Below are 21,270 nucleotides of genomic sequence, written 5' to 3' on the forward strand. Positions count from 1 at the left end.
TGGGTGAATTTTGGCCCATTCCTCCTGACAGAGCTGGTGTAATGGAGTCAGGTTTGTAGGCCTCCTTGCTCGCACATGCTTTTTCAGTTCTGCCCACAAATGTTCTGTAGGATTGAGGTTAGGGCTTTGTGATGGCCACTCCAATACCTTGACTTTGTTGTCCTTAAGCCATTTTGCCACACCTTTCCTTGCAAGTATGCTTGGGGTCATTGTCCATTCGGAGGACACATTTGCGACCAAGCATTAACTTCCTGACTGATGTCTTGAGATGTTGCTTCAATATATGCATTTAATTTTCCATCCTCATTTTTAAAATTATTTTTATTTCACCTTTATTTAACCAGGTAGGCTAGTTGAGAACAAGTTCTCATTTACAACTGCGACCTGGCCACGATAAAGCATAGCAGTGTGAACAGACAACAACACAGAGTTACACATGGAGTAAACAATAAACAAGTCAATAACACAGTAGAAAAAAAAGAGAAAAAAGTGTCTATATACATTGTGTGCAAAAGGCATGAGGAGGTAGGCGAATAATTACAATTTAGCAGATTAACACTGGAGTGATAAAAGATCAGATGGTCATGTGCAGGTAGACATACTATTGTGCAAAAGAGCAGAAAAGTAAATAAATAAAAACAGTATGGGGATGAGGTAGGTAAATTGGGTGGGCTATTTACCGATGGACTATGTACAGCTGCAGCGATTGGTTAGCTGCTCAGATAGCAGATGTTTGAAGTTGGTGAGGAAGATAAAAGTCTCCAACTTCAGCGATTTTTGCAATTCGTTCCAGTCACAGGCAGCAAGAACTGAAAGGAAAGGCGGCCAAATTAGGTGTTGCCTTTAGGGATGATCAGTGAGATACACCTGCTGGAGCACGTGCTACGGATGGGTGTTGCCATCGTGACCAGTGAACTGAGATAAGGCGGAGCTTTACCTAGCATGGACTTGTAGATGACCTGGAGCCAGTGGGCCAGCCGACTAGAGCATACAGGTCGCAGTGGTGGGTGGTATAAGGTGCTTTAGTGACAAAACGGATGGCACTGTGATAAACTGCATCCAGTTTGCTGAGTAGAGTGTTGGAAGCAATTTTGTAGATGACATCGCCGAAGTCGAGGATCGGTAGGATAGTCAGTTTTACTAGGGTAAGTTTGGCGGCGTGAGTGAAGGAGGTTTTGTTGCGGAATAGAAAGCCGACTCTAGATTTGATTTTCGATTGGAGATGTTAGATATGAGTCTGGAAGGATAGTTTACAGTCTAGCCAGACACCTAGGTACTTATAGATGTCCACATATTCAAGGTCGGAACCATCCAGGGTGGTGATGCTAGTCAGGCGTGCGGGTGCAGGCAGCGAACGGTTGAAAAGCATGCATTTGGTTTTACTAGCGTTTAAGAGCAGTTGGAGGCCACGGAAGGAGTGTTGTATGGCATTGAAGCTCGATTGGAGGTTAGATAGCACAGTGTCCAAGGACGGGCCGGAAGTATATAGAATGGTGTCGTCTGCGTAGAGGTGGATCAGGGAATCGCCCGCAGCAAGAGCAACATCATTGATATATACAGAGAAAAGAGTCGGCCCGAGAATTGAACCCTGTGGCACAGAGACTGCCAGAGGACCGGACAGCATGCCCTCCGATTTGACACACTGAACTCTGTCTGCAAAGTAATTGGTGAACCAGGCAAGGCAGTCATCAGAAAAACCGAGGCTACTGAGTCTGCCGATAAGAATATGGTGATTGACAGAGTCGAAAGCCTTGGCAAGGTCGATGAAAATGGCTGCACAGTACTGTCTTTTATCGAGCCATAAGAAGAAGCTGTTCAGGAGTCGTATGACTTGGCGGTAGAAGCTGTTCAGGAGTCGTATGGCTTGGCGGTAGAAGCTGTTCAGGAGTCGTATGGCTTGGCGGTAGAAGCTGTTCAGGAGTCGTATGGCTTGGCGGTAGAAGCTGTTCAGGAGTCGTATGGCTTGGCGGTAGAAGCTGTTCAGGAGTCCTATGGCTTGGCGGTAGAAGCTGTTCAGGAGTCGTATGGCTTGGCGGTAGAAGCTGTTCAGGAGTCGTATGACTTGGCGGTAGAAGCTGTTCAGGAGTCGTATGGCTTGGCGGTAGAAGCTGTTCAGGAGTCGTATGGCTTGGCGGTAGAAGCTGTTCAGGAGCCTTTTGGCGCTTGGTACTGCTTGCCGTACATTAGCAGAGAGAACTGTCTATGACTTGGGTGGCTAGAGTCTTTGACAATTTGTAGGGCCTCTGACACAGCCTGGTATAGAGGTCCTGGATGGCAGGGAGCTTGGCCCCAGTGATGTACTGGGCTGTATACACTACCCTCTGACACCGCCTGGTATAGAGGTCCTGGATGGCAGGGAGCTTGGCCCCAGTGATGTACTGGGCTGTATACGCTACCCTCTGACACCACCTGGTATAGAGGTCCTGGATGGCAGGGAGCTTGGCCCCAGTGATGTACTGGGCTTTATGCCATACCCTTTGTAATGCCTTGCGGTCAGATTTCATGCAGTTTCCGTACCAAGAGGCGATGCAGCCAGTCAAGATGCTCTCAATGGTGCAGTTGTAGAACATTTTGAGGATCAGAGGGCTCATGCAAAATCAGCCTCCTGAGGGGGAAGAGACATTGTCGTACCCTCTTCACGACTGTGTTGGGTGTTGGTGTGTTTGGACGATGATAGGTGCTTAGTGATGTGGACATCGAGGAACTTGAAGCTCTCGACCCACTCCACTACAGGCCTGTCGATGTGAATGAGGGTGTGTTGGCCCTCCGTTTCCTGTAGTCCACGGTCAGCTCCTTTGTCTTGCTGACATTGAGGGAGAGGTTGTTCTCCAAGCACCACATTGCCAGGTCTCTGACCTCCTACCTGTAGACTGCCTCATCGTTGACAGTGATCAGGCCTACCAACGTTGTTTCCTGCAAACGTAATGATGGTGTTGGAGTCATGCACAGCCACGTAGTCGTGGATGAACATTGTTGCTATTATTGCTCTTATACATTTCCACTTCACAATAACAGCACTTACTGTTGACTGGGTCAGCTCTAGCAGGGCAGAAATTTGATGAACTGACTTGTTGGAAAGGTGGCATTTTATGATGATACCACATTGAAAGTTACTGAGCTCTTCAGTAAGGCCATTCTACTGCCACTGTTTGTCTATGGCGATTGCATGGACCTGTGCTCGATTTTTTTTATACACCTGTCAGCAACGGGAAAGGCTGAAATAGCCAAATCCACTCATTTGAAGGTGTGTCCACATACTTTTGTTAATATACTATATAACAATATGAGGCAACATCCCTGGTTGGTTAACTCAGGCTTAGGAGATATTATATGTTTCGTTCTTTAATCTAATATCAGTCAGTTAACATGACCTTCATGAATTTTGAAGCCTTTGTGATTTATTTTAATTTTAAATGACGCTTCAAAATGAACAAAAAGTGATGATAGTGACATTAGCTGATTAAGATGATCTCATTAAGATTATCTCAAATCGTATAAGATATCCTCGGCCTATGTTCACCACATACCCTATTTACAGCGTTTATCCAAAAACCCTACAAATCTTCCATTCATTTTCCCTAGGTTTTATCAACAACGAACAATGGCGGAGTTAGTGCCTACAAAAACACGCCATTGGTGGTTGAATACATGTCCAGGTTTAATATTGATCTCGAGCCGAGTCAACCAATCTGCGTTCGCCTTGCTCTGACGTGGCCTTCTTCCTCCTGCCTGAGCCAATCAGCTACCGTGTTGTTGTTTCTCAGCTACTGGTGGGTTTGTTTGGGTTTAAAGAGCTGTTTGGTGATCCGGAAAGACACGAACGCCCCAAAAATGAGCATCGTTCACCAATAAGTAAGATTATCGTTACAAATAACTAAGTCGGTGTTTCTGTGCACGTTTCTACTGAGATTGCATCGATCGAGTGGTGACGATATTGTACATTCCCGTGCTTTTGTTTGATTTCCTTACCTGTCTGCTCGCTGCGTTACGTTAATTAAGCAAGCCTGTGACGTTAGAGCATCCAAACCAAAATGTCAACACATCCTACCTTTCTGACAGACGTGGGGATTTTGTTAGGTTGTAACGTTAACACTTGTTTAAATTATCCGAGGAACGTCGTTTGAAATCAAAGTCAGACCACTGGCCCGCTAATGTTTTGCTAGCGAGGCTTTTTGTCCGTTCAGACAGCAACAATAGAACCAACCAGCCTCAGTCCTGGCAGCAAGCCTCCAGGCACAGACAGCTAGGGAGATGGTTTGTAGCTCAGTTGGTAGAGCATGGCGCTTTGGTAGATGTTTCACTACTTCTTCCTCTGTGACTGGGTCTTTGTAGGTAGAGCAGATGGCTTGTCCGGGTCTGTAGTTGCAAGGGGATGTCAGCTTCTGGTTTCTAGAAGATGGCATGTTGATTTTGTGTGGGTGTGTTTATTTCCAACAGGGTGGTGTGTTTATTTCCAACACGGTGGTGTGTTTATTTCCAACAGGGTGGGTGTGTTTATCTCCAACAGGGTGGGTGTGTTTATCTCCAACAGGGTGGGTGGGTGTGTTTATCTCCAACAGGGTGGGTGGGTGGGTGTGTTTATCTCCAACAGGGTGGGTGGGTGTGTTTATCTCCAACAGGGTGGGTCTGTTTATCTCCAACAGGATGGGTGTGTTTATCTCCAACAGGGTGGGTGTGTTTATCTCCAAAAGGGTGGGTGTGTTTATCTCCAACAGGATGGGTGTGTTTATCTCCAACAGGGTGGTGTGTTTATCTCCAACAGGGTGGTGTGTTTATCTCCAACAGGATGGTGTGTTTATCTCCAACAGGATGGGTGTGTTTATCTCCAACAGGGTGGTGTGTTTATCTCCAACAGGATGGTGTGTTTATCTCCAACAGGGTGGATGTGTTTATCTCCAACAGGGTGGATGTGTTTATCTCCAACAGGGTGGATGTGTTTATCTCCAACAGGGTGGGTGGGTGTGTTTATCTCCAACAGGGTGGGTGTGTTTATCTCCAACAGGGTGAGTGTGTTTATCTCCAACACGGTGGTGTGTTTATCTCCAACACGGTGGTGTGTTTATCTCCAACAGGGTGGTGTGAGTGTGTTTATCTCCAACAGGGTGGTGTGTTTATCTCCAACAGGGTGGGTGTGTTTATCTCCAACAGGGTGGTGTGTTTATCTCCAACACGGTGGTGTGTTTATTTCCAACACGGTGGTGTGTTTATTTCCAACACGGTGGTGTGTTTATCTCCAACAGGGTGGTGTGTTTATCTCCAACAGGGTGGTGTGTTTATCTCCAACAGGGTGGTGTGTTTATCTCCAAAAGGGTGGTGTGTTTATCTCCAACAGGGTGGGTGTGTTTATCTCCAACAGGGTGGTGTGTTTATCTCCAACAGGGTGGGTGTGTTTATCTCCAACTGGGTGGGTGTGTTTATCTCCAACTGGGTGGGTGTGTTTATCTCCAACAGGGTGGTGTATTTATCTCCAACAGGGTGGTGTATTTATCTCCAACAGGGTGGTGTATTTATCTCCAACAGTGTGGGTGTGTTTATCTCCAACAGGGTGGGTGTGTTTATCTCCAACAGGGTGGTGTGTTTATCTCCAACAGGGTGGTGTGTTTATCTCCAACAGGGTGGGTGTGTTTATCTCCAACAGGGTGGTGTGTTTATCTCCAACACGGTGGTGTGTTTATTTCCAACACGGTGGTGTGTTTATTGTTGGTGTGTTTATCTCCAACAGGGTGGTGTGTTTATCTCCAACAGGGTGGTGTGTTTATCTCCAACAGGGTGGTGTGTTTATCTCCAACAGGGTGGTGTGTTTATCTCCAACAGGGTGGTGTGTTTATCTCCAAAAGGGTGGTGTGTTTATCTCCAACAGGGTGGGTGTGTTTATCTCCAACAGGGTGGGTGTGTTTATCTCCAACAGGGTGGGTGTGTTTATCTCCAACAGGGTGGGTGTGTTTATCTCCAACTGGGTGGGTGTGTTTATCTCCAACTGGGTGGGTGTGTTTATCTCCAACTGGGTGGGTGTGTTTATCTCCAACTGGGTGGGTGTGTTTATCTCCAACAGGGTGGTGTATTTATCTCCAACAGGGTGGTGTATTTATCTCCAACAGTGTGGGTGTGTTTATCTCCAACAGGGTGGGTGTGTTTATCTCCAACAGGGTGGTGTATTTATCTCCAACAGGGTGGTGTGAGTACCAGCCGGCCCCGAGGTTAGGTCAGAGGTCATGGAGGTTCGTGTTGGAAGCGTGGTGTTCAGCTCCAGGTTTGACTCTGGAAACCTGGGCCGCGTGGAGAAGGTTGACTCCTTCCCCTCCGACGCCACCTGTCCCACTTCCACAACCCTTAGCAGCACCCCCGACTACGAGTTTAATGTCTGGACGCGCCCTGACTGTGCCGGGACAGAACACGAGAATGGAAACAGGTAACCTAGCAACTCAAACACACACACACAATTGGACAGGTAGAACAATATGTCTAACCAACAACACACCTCTGGGCTCTGAGGAATAGAGCCTCCTCTGGGCTCTGAGGAATACAGCCTCCTCTGGGCTCTGAGGAATACAGCCTCCTCTGGGCTCTGAGGAATACAGCCTCCTCTGGGCTCTGAGGAATAGAGCCTCCTCTGGGCTCTGAGGAATAGAGCCTCCTCTGTGTGTGTTGCAGGTCCTGGTTCTACTTCAGTGTGCGTGGTGCTTTGCCGGGGCGACTGCTGAAGGTCAATGTAATGAATATGAACAAGCAGAGTAAACTGTACAACCAGGGAATGGCTCCTCTAGTCAAGACTGTACCTGGTAGGACACGCTGGGAGAGAGTACGGGACAGACCCACATACGAGGTATACACACTATACACACGTTATACCACTATATACACGTTATACCACTATATACACATTATACCACTATACACACGTTATACCACTATATACACGTTATACCACTATACACACGTTATACCACTATACACACGTTATACCACTATACACACGTTATACCACTATATACACGTTATACCACTATATACACACATTATACCACTATATACACATTATACCACTATATATAAACGTTATACCACTATATACACACATTATACCACTATACACACGTTATACCACTATATACACGTTATACCACTATACACACGTTATACCACTATACACACATTATACCACTATATATACACATTATACCACTATATACACATTATACCACTATATATAAACGTTATACCACTATATACACACATTATACCACTATACACACGTTATACCACTATATACACGTTATACCACTATGTACACGTTATACCACTATATACACGTTATACCACTATATACACATTATACCACTATATATACACGTTATACCACTATACATACGTTATACCACTATACATACATTATACCACTATATACACATTATACCACTATATACACACATTATACCACTATATACACACATTATACCACTATATACACACATTATACCACTATATACACATTATACCACTATATACACACATTATACCACTATATACACATTATACCACTATATATACACATTATACCACTATATACACATTATACCACTATATATACACATTATACCACTATATACACATTATACCACTATATATACACATTATACCACTATACACACATTATACCACTATATACACATTATACCACTATATACACATTATACCACTATATACACATTATACCACTATATACACACATTATACCACTATACACACATTATACCACTATATATACACATTATACCACTATATACACATTATACCACTATATATAAACATTATACCACTATACACACGTTATACCACTATATACACGTTATACCACTATATACACGTTATACCACTATATACACGTTATACCACTATATACACGTTATACCACTATATACACATTATACCACTATATACACACATTATACCACTATACACACGTTATACCACTATATACACACATTATACCACTATACACACACAGAATATTTACAGATGCATGGACTAAATCTCTGGGTTATTGGTTGACAAAAGGTTTCTCCTCTCCACCTCAGATGGTGGATAATCAGTTCATCCTGTCGTTTACCCATCGTCTGTTGGAAGTGAAAGGAGCGACCACCTTCTTCTCCTTCAGTTTCCCCTTCTCCTACAGCGAGAGTCAAGACCTGCTGACACAACTGGACCAGAGATACCCTGACACAGCCACGCTCACACCCAGGTACACACACACACGCACGCACGCACGCACGCACACACACACACACACACACACACACACACACACACACACACACACACACACACACACACACACACACACACACACACACACACACACACACACACACACACACACACACACACACACACTGACACAACTGGACCAGAGATACCCTGACACAGCCACACACACACACACACACACACACACACACACACACACACACACACACACACACACACACACACACACACACACACACACACACACACACACACACGCACACGTACACACACACATACACACACACTGACACAACTGGACCAGAGATACCCTGACACAGCCACGCTCACACCCAGGTACACACAGACTAACAGACTGGAAGCTTCAAAAGGAGGGTGGTGCTTGGAATCATTGTTCTTCCTCTGTCAACCATGGTTACCTGCAAGGAAACACGTGCCGTCATTGTTGCTTTGCCCAAAAAGGGCTTCACAGGCAAGGGTATTGCTGCCAGTGAGATTGAACCTAAATCAACCAGTTATCGGATCATCAAGAACTACAAGAAGAGCGGTTCAATTGTTGTGAAGAAGGCTTCAGGGCGCCCAAGAAAGTCCAGCAAGCGCCAGGACCGTCTCCTAAAGTTGATTCAGCTACGGGATCGGGGCACCACCAGTACAGAGCTTCCTCAGGAATGGCAGCAGGCAGGTGTGAGTGCATCTGCACGCACAGTGAGGCAAAGACTTTTGAAGGATGGCCTGGTGTCAAGAAGGGCAGCAATGAAGCCACTTCTCTCCAGGAAAAACATCAGGGACAGACTGATATTCTGCTAAAGGTACAGGGATTGGACTGCTGAGGACTGGGGTAAAGTCATTTTCTCTGATGAATCCCCTTTCCGATTGTTTGGGGCATCCTGAAAAAAGCTTGTCCGGAGAAGACAAGGTGAGCGCTACCATCAGTCCTGTGTCATGCCAACAGTAAAGCATCCTGAGACCATTCATGTGTGGTGTAGTTTCTCATGTAATTGTCAATAAAAGCCTTTGACACTTATGAAATGCTTGTAATTATACTTCAGTGTTTCATAGTAACATCTGACAAAAATATCTAAAGACACTGATGAAGCAGACTTTGTGGAAATTAATATTTGCGTCATTCTCAACTTTTGACCACGACTGTACATTGTTGTAATGATATGCAAATAGTTCAAGTACAAAAGGGAAAATAAATCAGCATAAATATGGGTTGTATTTACAGAGGTGTTTGTTCTTCACTGGTTTCCCTTTTCTCGTGGCAACAGGTCACAAATCTTGCTGCTGTGATGGAACACTGTGGAATTTCACCCAGTAGATATGGGAGTTTATCAAAATTGGATTTGTTTTGAAATTCTGTGCGGATCTGTGTAATCTGAGGGAAATATGTGTCTCTAATATGGTCATACATTTGTCAGGAGTTTAGGAAATGCAGCTCAGTCTCCACCTCATTTTGTGGGCAGTGTGCACAGTGTGCACATCTCTTGAGAGCCAGGTCTGCCTACGGCAATCCTTTCTCAATAGCAGGGCTTTGCTCACTGAGTCTGTACATAGTCAAAGCTTTCTTTAAGTATGGGTCAGTCACAGGGGTTATGTATTCTACCACTGTGTACTCTCTGTTTAGGGCCAAACAGCATTCTAGTTTGCACTGTTTTTTTGTTAATTCTTTCAGATGTGTTTTGTTTTCTTTTGATTTGGTTGGGTCTAATTGTGCTGCTGTCCTGGGGCTCTGTGGGGTCTGTTGGTGTTTGTGAACAGAGCCCCAGGATCAGCTTGCTTAGGGGGACTCTTCTCCAGGTTCATCTCTCTGTAGGTGAAGGCTTTGTTGTGGAAGGTTTGGGAATCGCTCCCTTTTAGGTGGTTGTAGAATTTAACTTCTCTTTTCTGGATGTTGATAATTAGCGGGTATCGGCCTAATTCTGCTCTGCAGGCATTATTTGGTGTTCTACGGTGTACACAGATATTTTTGCAGAATTCTGCATGCAGAAACTCAATTTGGTGTTTGTCCCTTTTTGGGAATTCTTGGTTGGTGAGCGGACCCCAGACCTCATAACCATAAAGGGCAATGGGTTCTATGACTGATTCAAGTGTTTTTAGGCAGATCCTAATTGGTGTGTCGAATTTTATGTTCCTTTTGATGGCATAGGAGGCTATTTTTGCCTTGTCTCTCAGATCGTTCACAGCTTTGTGGAAGTTAATGATGTTTAGGCTGAGGTATGCATCGGTTGTTTTGTGTACTCTAAGGCAACGGTGTCTAGATGGAATTTATATTTGTGGTCCTGGCGACTGGACCTTTTTTGGAACATAATTATTTTGTTTTACTGTCAGGGCCCAGGTCTGGCAGAATTTGTGCAGAAGATTTAGGTGCTGCTGTAGGCCCTCCTTGGTTGGGGCCAGAAACACCGGATCATCAGCAAACAGTAGACATTTGACTTCAGATTCTAGTAGGGTGAGGCCGGGTGCGGCAGACTGTTCTAGTGCCCTCGCCAATTCGTTGATATATACTGTATGTTGAAGAAGGTGGGGCTTAAGCTGCATCCCTGTCTCACCACACGGCCGTATGGGAAGAAATGTGTGTGTTTTTTGCCTTATTTTAACCGCACACTTGTTGTTTGTGTACATGGATTTTATAATGTCGTATGTTTTACCCCCAACACCACTTTCCATCAATTTGAATAGCCAAATGCCTCATGCCAAACTGAGTCGAAGGCGTTTTTGAAATCAACAAAGCATGAGAAGGCTTTGCCTTTGTTTTGGTTTGTTTGTTTGTCAATTATTGTGTGCAGGGTGAATACATGGTCTGACTTATGGTAATTTGGTAAAAAGACCATTTGATAAGTACATTGTTTTCACTGAGGAAATGTACGAGTTTGGTGTTAATGATAATGCAGAGGATTTCCCCGAGGTTGCTGTTGACGCTTCTCCCACAGTAGTTATTGAGGTCAAATTTGTCTCCACTTTTTGTGGTTTGAGGTGCTCAGTCATTGGTTCCAAATATGGGGGAAGATGCCAGAGCCGAGGATGATGTTAAAGAGTTTTTAAGTTTAGCCAATTGTAATTTGTAGTCTGTCTATTCATCTCTCTCTCCCCCTCCAGGTGTGGTGACAGTGTATACTTCCACAGGGAGGTGTTGTGTCACTCTCTGGATGGTAACAGAGTGGATCTGCTGACGGTCACCAGCTGTCTCGGCATGCAGGAAGAGAGAGAACACCGCCTGGACAAACTGTTTCCTGATGCAGAGACCCCACGACCTCATCGCTTCACTGGCAAACAGGTAACCCACCCGCACACAGTCACGCACACAGTCACGCACGCTGTCACGCACACGGTCACGCACACGGTCACGCACACAGTCACGCACACAGTCACGCACACAGTCACAAAATGCACACACACCCTGACCACAGGGTGATGTTTAATCAGTAAGGTCTCTGCATCAGACTCGTCTATTGATCATAGTGTCTGTGTGTGTGTGTGTAGGTGTTTTTCCTCAGTAGTCGTGTACACCCGGGGGAGACGCCGTCATCGTTTGTCTTTAAGGGCTTTTTAAACTTCATTCTGCGTCATGACGACCCCAGAGCTCACACACTCCGCAACATGTTTGTCTTCAAACTCATCCCCATGCTGAACCCGGACGGGGTGGTACGCGGACACTACAGGTACACACACGCTCAACATTCCTGTTGTTTTGATGAAAATGTTATATTTTTTCCCTCTCTCACTGTCTCCCTCTCTCACTGTCTCCCTCTCTCACTGTCTCCCTCTCTCACTGTCTCCCTCTCTCACTGTCTCCCTCTCTCACTGTCTCCCTCTCTCACTGTCTTCCTCTCTCAATGTCTCCCTCTCTCAATGTCTCCCTCTCTCACTGTCTCCCTCTCTCACTGTCTCCCTCTCTCACTGTCTCCCTCCCCAGGACTGACTCTAGAGGGGTGAATCTGAACAGACAGTATCTGAACCCTAGTCCTGATCTCCACCCCTCCATCTACGCTGCTAAAACACTGCTGCTCTACCACCACACACACAACCGCACCACACACACACACTCCAACACGCACATCAACACACACTCTAACACACACACCTACAACCCACCTCAAGCACCTCCCCTCAGCACCAAACCCACCAATCAGAGCCCTGCCCCACACCTCACCCCTTTGGAACTCAGCCTCAACCAACGGAACGCTGATAAAGACTCTAACCCCGCCCCTTCAGAGATTGCCATGGTTATGGAGGAGATCGCCTGGGTAACCATGGAGACCGGGAAGAGGGAGGGGCAGGGGGATGGAAGGTGCTGTGAAGACGAGAATGATTCGCAGAGCGTCTCAGAGTCCACGCCCACATCAGTACCTCTGGAGATGTCAGTCATAGCCGGGGAACCAATCCCTGCGCAGGAGGGGGGAGTGGCCTATTACGTGGACCTGCATGGCCACGCTTCCAAACGCGGCTGCTTCATGTACGGCAACAGCCTATCAGACGAAAACCAGCAGGTGAGAGAGAGAGAGAGAGAGGGAGGGAGAATTGGGGAGAGAGAGGGAGGGAGACTTGGGGAGAGAGAGGGAGGGAGACTTGGGGAGAGCGAGGGAGGGAGACTTGGGGAGAGAGCTGGGAGGAGGGAGACTTGGGGGGGGGTGACATTGGGAGATTGAGGGGAGAGAGGGAGGGAGACTTGGGGAGAGAGCTGGGAGGAGGGAGACTTGGGGGGCGACATGGGGAGATGGAGTTTGGGAGACTTGGGGAGAGAGCTGGGAGGAGGGAGACTGGGGGGGCGACTTGGGGAGATGGAAGGGGAGAGAGCTGGGGAGGGAGAGGGAGACATGGAGGCTGGGGAGAGGGAGACAGGGAGGCTGGGGAGAGGGAGACTTGGAGAGGGAGACTGGGGAGAGGGAGACTGGGGAGAGGGAGACTGGGGAGAGGGAGACTGGGGAGAGGGAGGCTGGGGAGAGGGAGACTTGGAGAGGGGGACTTGGGAGAATGTAGAGGGGGGAAATTGCAGTGTCTCTACATAGGTAAAGAAAGGTTGCCTCATTCGGTAGAATTTGACAGAAGAACCCCGTAGGGTATATTTTATCTTCTCCAATTGAATAAAGTGTAAAACATTTTTTATCCACACAAGAGAAAAGGGAGCTGGGGAGGGGGAGAGGGAGGCTGGGGAGAGGGAGACTGGGGAGAGGGAGACTGGGGAGAGGGAGACTGGGGAGAGGGAGACTGGGGAGAGGGAAACTGGGGAGAGGGAAACTGGTGAGAGGGAAACTGGGGAGAGGGAGACTGGGGAGAGGGAGACTGGGGAGAGGGAGACTGGGGAGAGGGAGACTGGGGAGAGGGAGGCTGGGGAGAGGGAGGCTGGGGAGAGGGAGACTGGGGAGAGGGAGACTGGGGAGAGGGAGGCTGGGGAGAGGGAGGCTGGGGAGAGGGAGGCTGGGGAGAGGGAGACTGGTGAGAGGGAGGCTGGGGAGAGGGAGACTGGGGAGAGGGAGGCTGGGGAGAGGGAGGCTGGGGAGAGGGAGACTGGGGAGAGGGAGACTGGGGAGAGGGAGACTGGGGAGAGGGAGACTGGGGAGAGGGAGGCTGGGGAGAGGGAGGCTGGGGAGAGGGAGGCTGGGGAGAGGGGGCTGGGGAGAGGGAGGCTGGGGAGGGAGAGGAGACTGGGGAGAGGGAGACTGGGGAGAGGGAGACTGGGGAGAAGGAGACTGGGGAGAGGGAGAGGGAGGCTGGGGAGAGGGAGACTGGGGAGAGGGAGGCTGGGGAGAGGGAGGCTGGGGAGAGGGAGACTGGGGAGAGGGAGGCTGGGGAGAGGGAGACTGGTGAGAGGGAGACTGGTGAGAGGGAGGCTGGGGAGAGGGAGGCTGGGGAGAGGGAGGCTGGGGAGAGGGAGGCTGGGGAGAGGGAGGCTGGGGAGAGGGAGACTGGGGAGAGGGAAACTGGTGAGAGGGAAACTGGTGAGAGGGAAACTGGGGAGAGGGAGACTGGGGAGAGGGAAACTGGGGAGAGGGAGACTGGGGAGAGGGAGACTGGGGAGAGGGAGGCTGGGGAGAGGGAGGCTGGGGAGAGGGAGGCTGGGGAGAGGGGGGCTGGGGAGAGGGAGGCTGGGGAGAGGGAGAGTGAGACTGGGGAGAGGGAGACTGGGGAGAGGGAGACTGGGGAGAGGGAGACTGGGGAGAGGGAGAGGGAGGCTGGGGAGAGGGAGACTGGGGAGAGGGAGGCTGGGGAGAGGGAGACTGGGGAGAGGGAGGCTGGGGAGAGGGAGGCTGGTGAGAGGGAGACTGGTGAGAGGGAGACTGGGGAGAGGGAGGCTGGGGAGAGGGAGGCTGGGGAGAGGGAGGCTGGGGAGAGGGAGGCTGGGGAGAGGGAGGCTGGGGAGAGGGAGGCTGGGGAGAGGGAGACTGGGGAGAGGGAGGCTGGGGAGAGGGAGACTGGGGAGAGGGAGACTGGGGAGAGGGAGACTGGGGAGAGGGAGACTGGGGAGAGGGAGACTGGGGAGAGGGAGACTGGGGAGAGGGAGACTGGGGAGAGGGAAACTGGGGAGAGGGAGACTGGGGAGAGGGAGGCTGGGGAGAGGGAGGCTGGGGAGAGGGAGGCTGGGGAGAGGGAGAGGAGACTGGGGAGAGGGAGGCTGGGGAGAGGGAGAGTGAGACTGGGGAGAGGGAGACTGGGGAGAGGGAGAGAGGGAGGCTGGGGAGAGGGAGACTGGGGAGAGGGAGACTGGGGAGGGGGAGGGAGGCTGGGGAGAGGGAGACTGGGGAGAGGGAGACTGGGGAGAGGGAGACTGGGGAGAGGGAGGGAGACTGGGGAGAGGGAGACTGGGGAGAGGGAGACTGGGGAGAGGGAGACTGGGGAGAGGGAGACTGGGGAGAGGGAGACTGGGGAGAGGGAGACTGGGGAGAGGGAGCTGGGGAGAGGGAGACTGGGGAGAGGGAGACTGGGGAGAGGGAGGCTGGGGAGAGAGAGGGAGCTGGGGAGAGGGAGACTGGGGAGAGGGAGACTGGGGAGAGGGAGACTGGGGAGAGGGAGACTGGGGAGAGGGAGACTGGGGAGAGGGAGACTGGGGGAGAGGGAGACTGGGGGAGGGAGGCTGGGGAGAGGGAGACTGGGGAGAGGGAGACTGGGGAGAGGGAGACTGGGGAGAGGGAGGCTGGGGAGAGGGAGACTGGGGAGAGGGAGACTGGGGAGAGGGAGACTGGGGAGAGGGAGACTGGGGAGAGGGAGACTGGGGAGAGGGAGGCTGGGGAGAGGGAGACTGGGGAGGGGAGGCTGGGGAGAGGGAGGCTGGGGAGAGGGAGACTGGGGAGAGGGAAACTGGGGAGAGGGAGACTGGGGAGAGGGAGACTGGGGAGAGGGGGGAGGGACTGGGGAGAGGGAGACTGGGGAGAGGGAGACTGGGGAGAGGGAGGCTGGGGAGAGGGAGACTGGGGAGAGGGAGACTGGGGAGAGGGAGACTGGGGAGAGGGAGACTGGGGAGAGGGAGACTGGGGAGGGAGACTGGGGAGCGGGAGGCTGGGGAGAGGGAGACTGGGGAGAGGGAGGCTGGGGAGAGGGAGGCTGAGGGCTGGGAGAGACTGGGGGGAGAGAGGAGACTGGGGAGAGGGAGACTGGGGAGAGGGAGACTGGGGAGAGGGAGACTGGGGAGAGGGACTGGGGAGAGGGAGACTGGGGAGGAGAGGGAGACTGGGGAGAGGGAGGGACTGGGGAGAGGGAAACTGGGGAGAGGGAGACTGGGGAGAGGGAAACTGGGGAGAGGGAGACTGGGGAGAGGGAGACTGGGAGAGGGAGGCTGGGGAGAGGGACTGGGGAGAGGGAGGCTGGGGAGAGGGAGAGGAGACTGGGGAGAGGGAGGCTGGGGAGAGGGAGACTGGGGAGAGGGAGACTGGGGAGAGGGAGACTGGGGAGAGGGAGACTGGGGAGAGGGAGACTGGGGAGAGGGAGACTGGGGAGAGGGAGGCTGGGGAGAGGGAGGCTGGGGAGAGGGAGGCTGGGGAGAGGGAGACTGGGGAGAGGGAGGCTGGGGAGAGGGAGACTGGGGAGAGGGAGACTGGGGAGAGGGAGACTGGGGAGAGGGAGACTGGGAGAGGGAAACTGGTGAGAGGGAAACTGGGGAGAGGGAGACTGGGGAGAGGGAAACTGGGGAGAGGGAGACTGGGGAGAGGGAGACTGGGGAGAGGGAGACTGGGGAGAGGGAGACTGGGGAGAGGGAGGCTGGGGAGAGGGAGGAGACTGGGGAGAGGGAGGCTGGGGAGAGGGAGGAGACTGGGGAGAGGGAGACTGGGGAGAGGGAGACTGGGGAGAGGGAGGCTGGGGAGAGGAGACTGGGGAGAGGGGAGGGAGACTGGGGAGAGGGAGACTGGGGAGAGGGAGACTGGGGAGAGGGAGACTGGGGAGAGGGAGACTGGGGAGAGGGAGACTGGGGAGAGGGAGACTGGGGAGAGGGAGGCTGGGGAGAGGGAGACTGGGGAGAGGGAGGCTGGGGAGAGGGAGGCTGGGGAGAGAGGGAGACTGGGGAGAGGGAGACAGGGGAGAGGGAGACTGGGGAGAGGGAGACTGGGGAGAAGGAGACTGGGGAGAGGGAGAGGGAGGCTGGGGAGAGGGAGACTGGGGAGAGGGAGACTGGGGAGAGGGAGGCTGGGGAGAGGGAGACTGGGGAGAGGGAGACTGGGGAGAGGGAGACTGGGGAGAGGGAGACTGGGGAGAGGGAGACTGGGGAGAGGGAGACTGGGGAGAGGGAGGCTGGGGAGGGGAGAGGGAGAGGGAGGCTGGGGAGAGGGAGACTGGGGAGAGGGAGGCTGGGGAGAGGGAGGAGGGAGAGGGACTGGGGGAGAGGGAGGGAGACTGGGGAGAGGGAGACTGGGGAGGGGGAGAGGGAGACTGGGGAGAGGGAGACTGGGGAGAGGGAGACTGGGGAGAGGGAGACTGGGGGAGGGACTGGGGAGAGGGAGACTGGGGAGGGAGAGGGGAGAGGGAGGCTGGGGAGAGGGAGGCTGGGGAGAGGGAGACTGGGGAGGGGAGAGGGAGACTGGGGAGAGATGGGCTGGGAGGAGGGAGACTGGGGAGATTGGGAGACTGGGGAGAGGGAGAGACTGGGGGAGAGCTGGGAGGAGGGAGACTGGGGGGAGGGGAGATGGACTGGGGAGACTTGGGGGAGAGCTGGGGAGAGGGAGACTGGGGGAGAGAGGGAGGGAGACATGGAGGCTGGGGAGAGGGAGACAGGGAGGCTGGGGAGAGGGAGACTGGGGAGAGGGAGACTGGGGAGAGGGAGACTGGGGAGAGGGAGACTGGGGAGAGGGAGGACTGGGGAGAGGGAGACTGGGGAGAGGGAGACTGGGAGAGGGAGACTGGGGGAGAGGGGGAGGCTGGGGAGAGGGAGGCTGGGGAGAGGGAGGCTGGGGAGAGGGAGGCTGGGGAGAGGAGGCTGGGGAGAGGGAGGCTGGGGAGAGGGAGACTGGGGAGAGGGAGGCTGGGGAGAGGGAGACTGGGGAGAGGGAGACTGGGGGAGGGAGCTGGGGAGGGAGACTGGGGAGAGGGAGACTGGGGAGGGAGACTGGGGAGAGGGAGACTGGGGAGAGGGAGACTGGGGAGAGAGGGAGGGAGACTGGGGAGGGGAGACTGGGGGAGGGACTGGGGAGAGGGAGACTGGGGAGAGGGAGACTGGGGAGAGGGAGACTGGGGAGAGGGAGGCTGGGGAGAGGGAGACTGGGGAGAGGGAGGCTGGGGAGAGGGAGACTGGGGAGAGGGAGACTGGGGAGAGGGAGGCTGGGGGAGGGAGGCTGGGGAGAGGGAGACTGGGGAGAGAGGGAGACTGGGGAGAGGGAGGCTGGGGAGAGGGAGACTGGGGAGAGGGGAGAGGGAGAGGGAGGCTGGGGAGGGGAGACTGGGGAGAGGGAGACTGGGGAGAGGGAGGCTGGGGGGAGAGGGAGACTGGGGAGAGGGAGACTGGGGAGAGGGAGAGAGGGAGACTGGGGAGAGGGAGACTGGGGAGAGGGAGACTGGGGAGAGGGAGACTGGGAGAGGGAGACTGGGGAGAGGGAGACTGGGGAGAGGGAGGCTGGGGGAGACTGGGGAGGCTGGGGAGAGGGAGGCTGGGGAGAGGGAGGCTGGGGAGAGGGGAGGCTGGGGAGAGGGAGGCTGGGGAGAGGGGAGACTGGGGAGAGGGAGACTGGGGAGAGGGAGACTGGGGAGAGGGAAACTGGGGAGAGGGAGACTGGGGAGAGGGAGACTGGGGAGAGGGAGACTGGGGAGAGGGAGGCTGGGGAGAGGGAGACTGGGGAGAGGGAGGCTGGGGAGAGGGAGACTGGGGAGAGGGAGGCTGGGGAGAGGGAGGCTGGGGAGAGGGAGACTGGGGAGAGGGAGACTGGGGAGAGGGAGGCTGGGGAGACTGGGGACTGGGGAGAGGGAGGCTGGGGAGAGGGAGACTGGGGAGAGGGAGACTGGGGAGAGGGAGACTGGGGAGAGGGAGACTGGGGAGAAGGAGACTGGGGGGAGGGGAGGCTGGGGAGAGGGAGACTGGGGAGAGGGAGACTGGGGAGAGGGAGACTGGGGAGAGGGAGACTGGGGGAGAGGGAGGCTGGGGAGAGGGAGGCTGGGGAGAGGGAGGCTGGGGAGAGGGAGGCTGGGGAGAGGGAGACTGGGGAGAGGGAGACTGGGGAGAGGGAGACTGGGGAGAGGGAGACTGGGGAGAGGGAGGCTGGGGAGAGGGAGGCTGGGGAGAGGGAGGCTGGGGAGAGGGAGGCTGGGGAGAGGGAGGCTGGGGAGAGGGAGGCTGGGGAGAGGGAGACTGGGGAGAGGGAGACTGGGGAGAGGGAGACTGGGGAGAGGGAGACTGGGGGAGAGGGAGGCTGGGGAGAGGGAGGCTGGGGAGAGGGAGGCTGGGGAGAGGGAGGCTGGGGAGAGGGAGAGGGAGACTGGGGAGAGGGAGACTGGGGAGAGGGAGACTGGGGAGGGGGAGAGGGAGCTGGGGAGAGGGAGACTGGGGAGAGGGAGACTGGGGAGAGGGAGACTGGGGGAGACTGGGGAGAGGGAGGCTGGGGAGAGGGAGACTGGGGAGAGGGAGGCTGGGGAGAGGGAGACTGGGGAGAGGGAGACTGGGGAGAGGGAGACTGGGGAGAGGGAGACTGGGGAGAGGGAGACTGGGGAGAGGGAGACTGGGGAGAGGGAGGCTGGGGAGAGGGAGACTGGGGAGAGGGAGGCTGGGGAGAGGGAGACTGGGGAGAGGGAGACTGGGGAGAGGGAGACTGGGGAGAGGGAGACTGGGGAGAGGGAGACTGGGGAGAGGGAGACTGGTGAGAGGGAGACTGGGGAGAGGGGAGACTGGGGAGAGGGAAACTGGGGAGAGGGAGACTGGGGAGAGGGAGGCTGGGGAGAGGGAGGCTGGGGAGAGGGAGGCTGGGGAGAGGGAGACTGGGGAGAGGGAGGCTGGGGAGAGGGAGGCTGGGGAGAGGGAGACTGGGGAGAGGGAGGCTGGGGAGAGGGGAGGCTGGGGAGAGGGAGGCTGGGGAGAGGGAGGCTGGGGAGAGGGAGACTGGGGGAGAGGGAGACTGGGGAGAGGGAGACTGGGGAGAGGGAGACTGGGGAGAGGGAGACTGGTGAGAGGGAAACTGGTGAGAGGGAAACTGGGGAGAGGGAGACTGGGGGGGAGAGGGAGACTGGGGAGAGGGAGACTGGGGAGAGGGAGACTGGGGAGAGGGAGACTGGGGAGAGGGAGGCTGGGGAGAGGGAGGCTGGGGAGAGGGAGAGGAGACTGGGGAGAGGGAGACTGGGGAGAGGGAGACTGGGGAGAGGGAGACTGGGGAGAGGGAGGCTGGGGAGAGGGAGACTGGTGAGAGGGAGACTGGGAGAGGGAGACTGGGGAGAGGGAGGCTGGGGAGAGGGAGACTGGGGAGAGGGAGGCTGGGGAGAGGGAGGCTGGGGAGAGGGAGGCTGGGGAGAGGGAGGCTGGGGAGAGGGAGACTGGGGAGAGGGAGACTGGGGAGAGGGAGACTGGGAGAGGGAAACTGGTGAGAGGGAAACTGGGGAGAGGGAGACTGGGGAGAGGGAAACTGGGGAGAGGGAGACTGGGGATAGGGAGACTGGGGAGAGGGAGGCTGGGGAGAGGGAGGCTGGGGAGAGGGAGAGTGAGACTGGGGAGAGGGAGGCTGGGGAGAGGGAGAGTGAGACTGGGGAGAGGGAGACTGGGGAGAGGGAGACTGGGGAGAGGGAGACTGGGGAGAGGGAGACTGGGGAGAGGGAGGCTGGGGAGAAGGAGACTGGGGAGAGGGAGAGGGAGGCTGGGGAGAGGGAGACTGGGGAGAGGGAGACTGGGGAGAGGGAGACTGGGGAGAGGGAGGCTGGGGAGAGGGAGACTGGGGAGAGGGAGACTGGTGAGAGGGAGACTGGTGAGAGGGAGACTGGGGAGAGGGAGACTGGAGGGAGAGGGAGACTGGTGAGAGGGAGACTGGGGAGAGGGAGACTGGGGAGAGGGAGACTGGGGAGAGGGAGGCTGGGGAGAGGGAGGCTGGGGAGAGGGAGGCTGGGGAGCTGGGGAGACTGGGGAGAGGGAGGCTGGGGAGAGGGAGAGTGAGACTGGGGAGAGGGAGGCTGGGGAGAGGGAGAGTGAGACTGGGGAGAGGGAGACTGGGGAGAGGGAGACTGGGGAGAGGGAGACTGGGGAGAGGGAGGCTGGGGAGAGGAGACTGGGGAGAGGGAAACTGGGGAGGGAGGCTGGGGAGAGGGAAACTGGGGAGAGGGAGACTGGGGAGAGGGAGACTGGGGAGAGGGAGACTGGGGAGAGGGAGGCTGGGGAGAGGGAGGCTGGGGAGAGGGAGAGTGGAGACTGGGGAGAGGGAGGCTGGGGGAGGGAGAGTGAGACTGGGGAGAGGGAGACTGGGGAGAGGGAGACTGGGGAGAGGGAGACTGGGGAGAGGGAGGCTGGGGAGAGGGAGGCTGGGGAGAGGGAGACTGGGGAGAGGGAGACTGGGGAGAGGGAGACTGGGGAGAGGGAGACTGGGGAGGGAGGAGAGGGGCTGGGGAGAGGGAGAC

General features: G+C 54.5%; 1 protein-coding gene across 1 annotated transcript in view; it reads left to right on the plus strand.

Moving 5' to 3' along the window:
• The first annotated feature begins 3,747 nt into the window (after window positions 1–3,747).
• agbl5 (AGBL carboxypeptidase 5) overlaps window positions 3,748–21,270 on the plus strand; it is a 38,569-nt gene continuing 21,046 nt past the window's right edge. The window contains 7 exon segments of the mRNA XM_046337427.1: window positions 3,748–3,852; window positions 6,170–6,409; window positions 6,652–6,823; window positions 8,076–8,239; window positions 11,365–11,542; window positions 11,749–11,927; window positions 12,182–12,755. Coding sequence (XP_046193383.1) covers window positions 6,213–6,409; window positions 6,652–6,823; window positions 8,076–8,239; window positions 11,365–11,542; window positions 11,749–11,927; window positions 12,182–12,755 — 1,464 coding nt within the window. The 5' untranslated portion in view covers window positions 3,748–3,852; window positions 6,170–6,212.

The sequence above is a fragment of the Oncorhynchus gorbuscha genome, unplaced genomic scaffold (genome assembly GCF_021184085.1).
Source record: "Oncorhynchus gorbuscha isolate QuinsamMale2020 ecotype Even-year unplaced genomic scaffold, OgorEven_v1.0 Un_scaffold_1406, whole genome shotgun sequence".
NCBI lineage: Eukaryota > Metazoa > Chordata > Actinopteri > Salmoniformes > Salmonidae > Oncorhynchus > Oncorhynchus gorbuscha.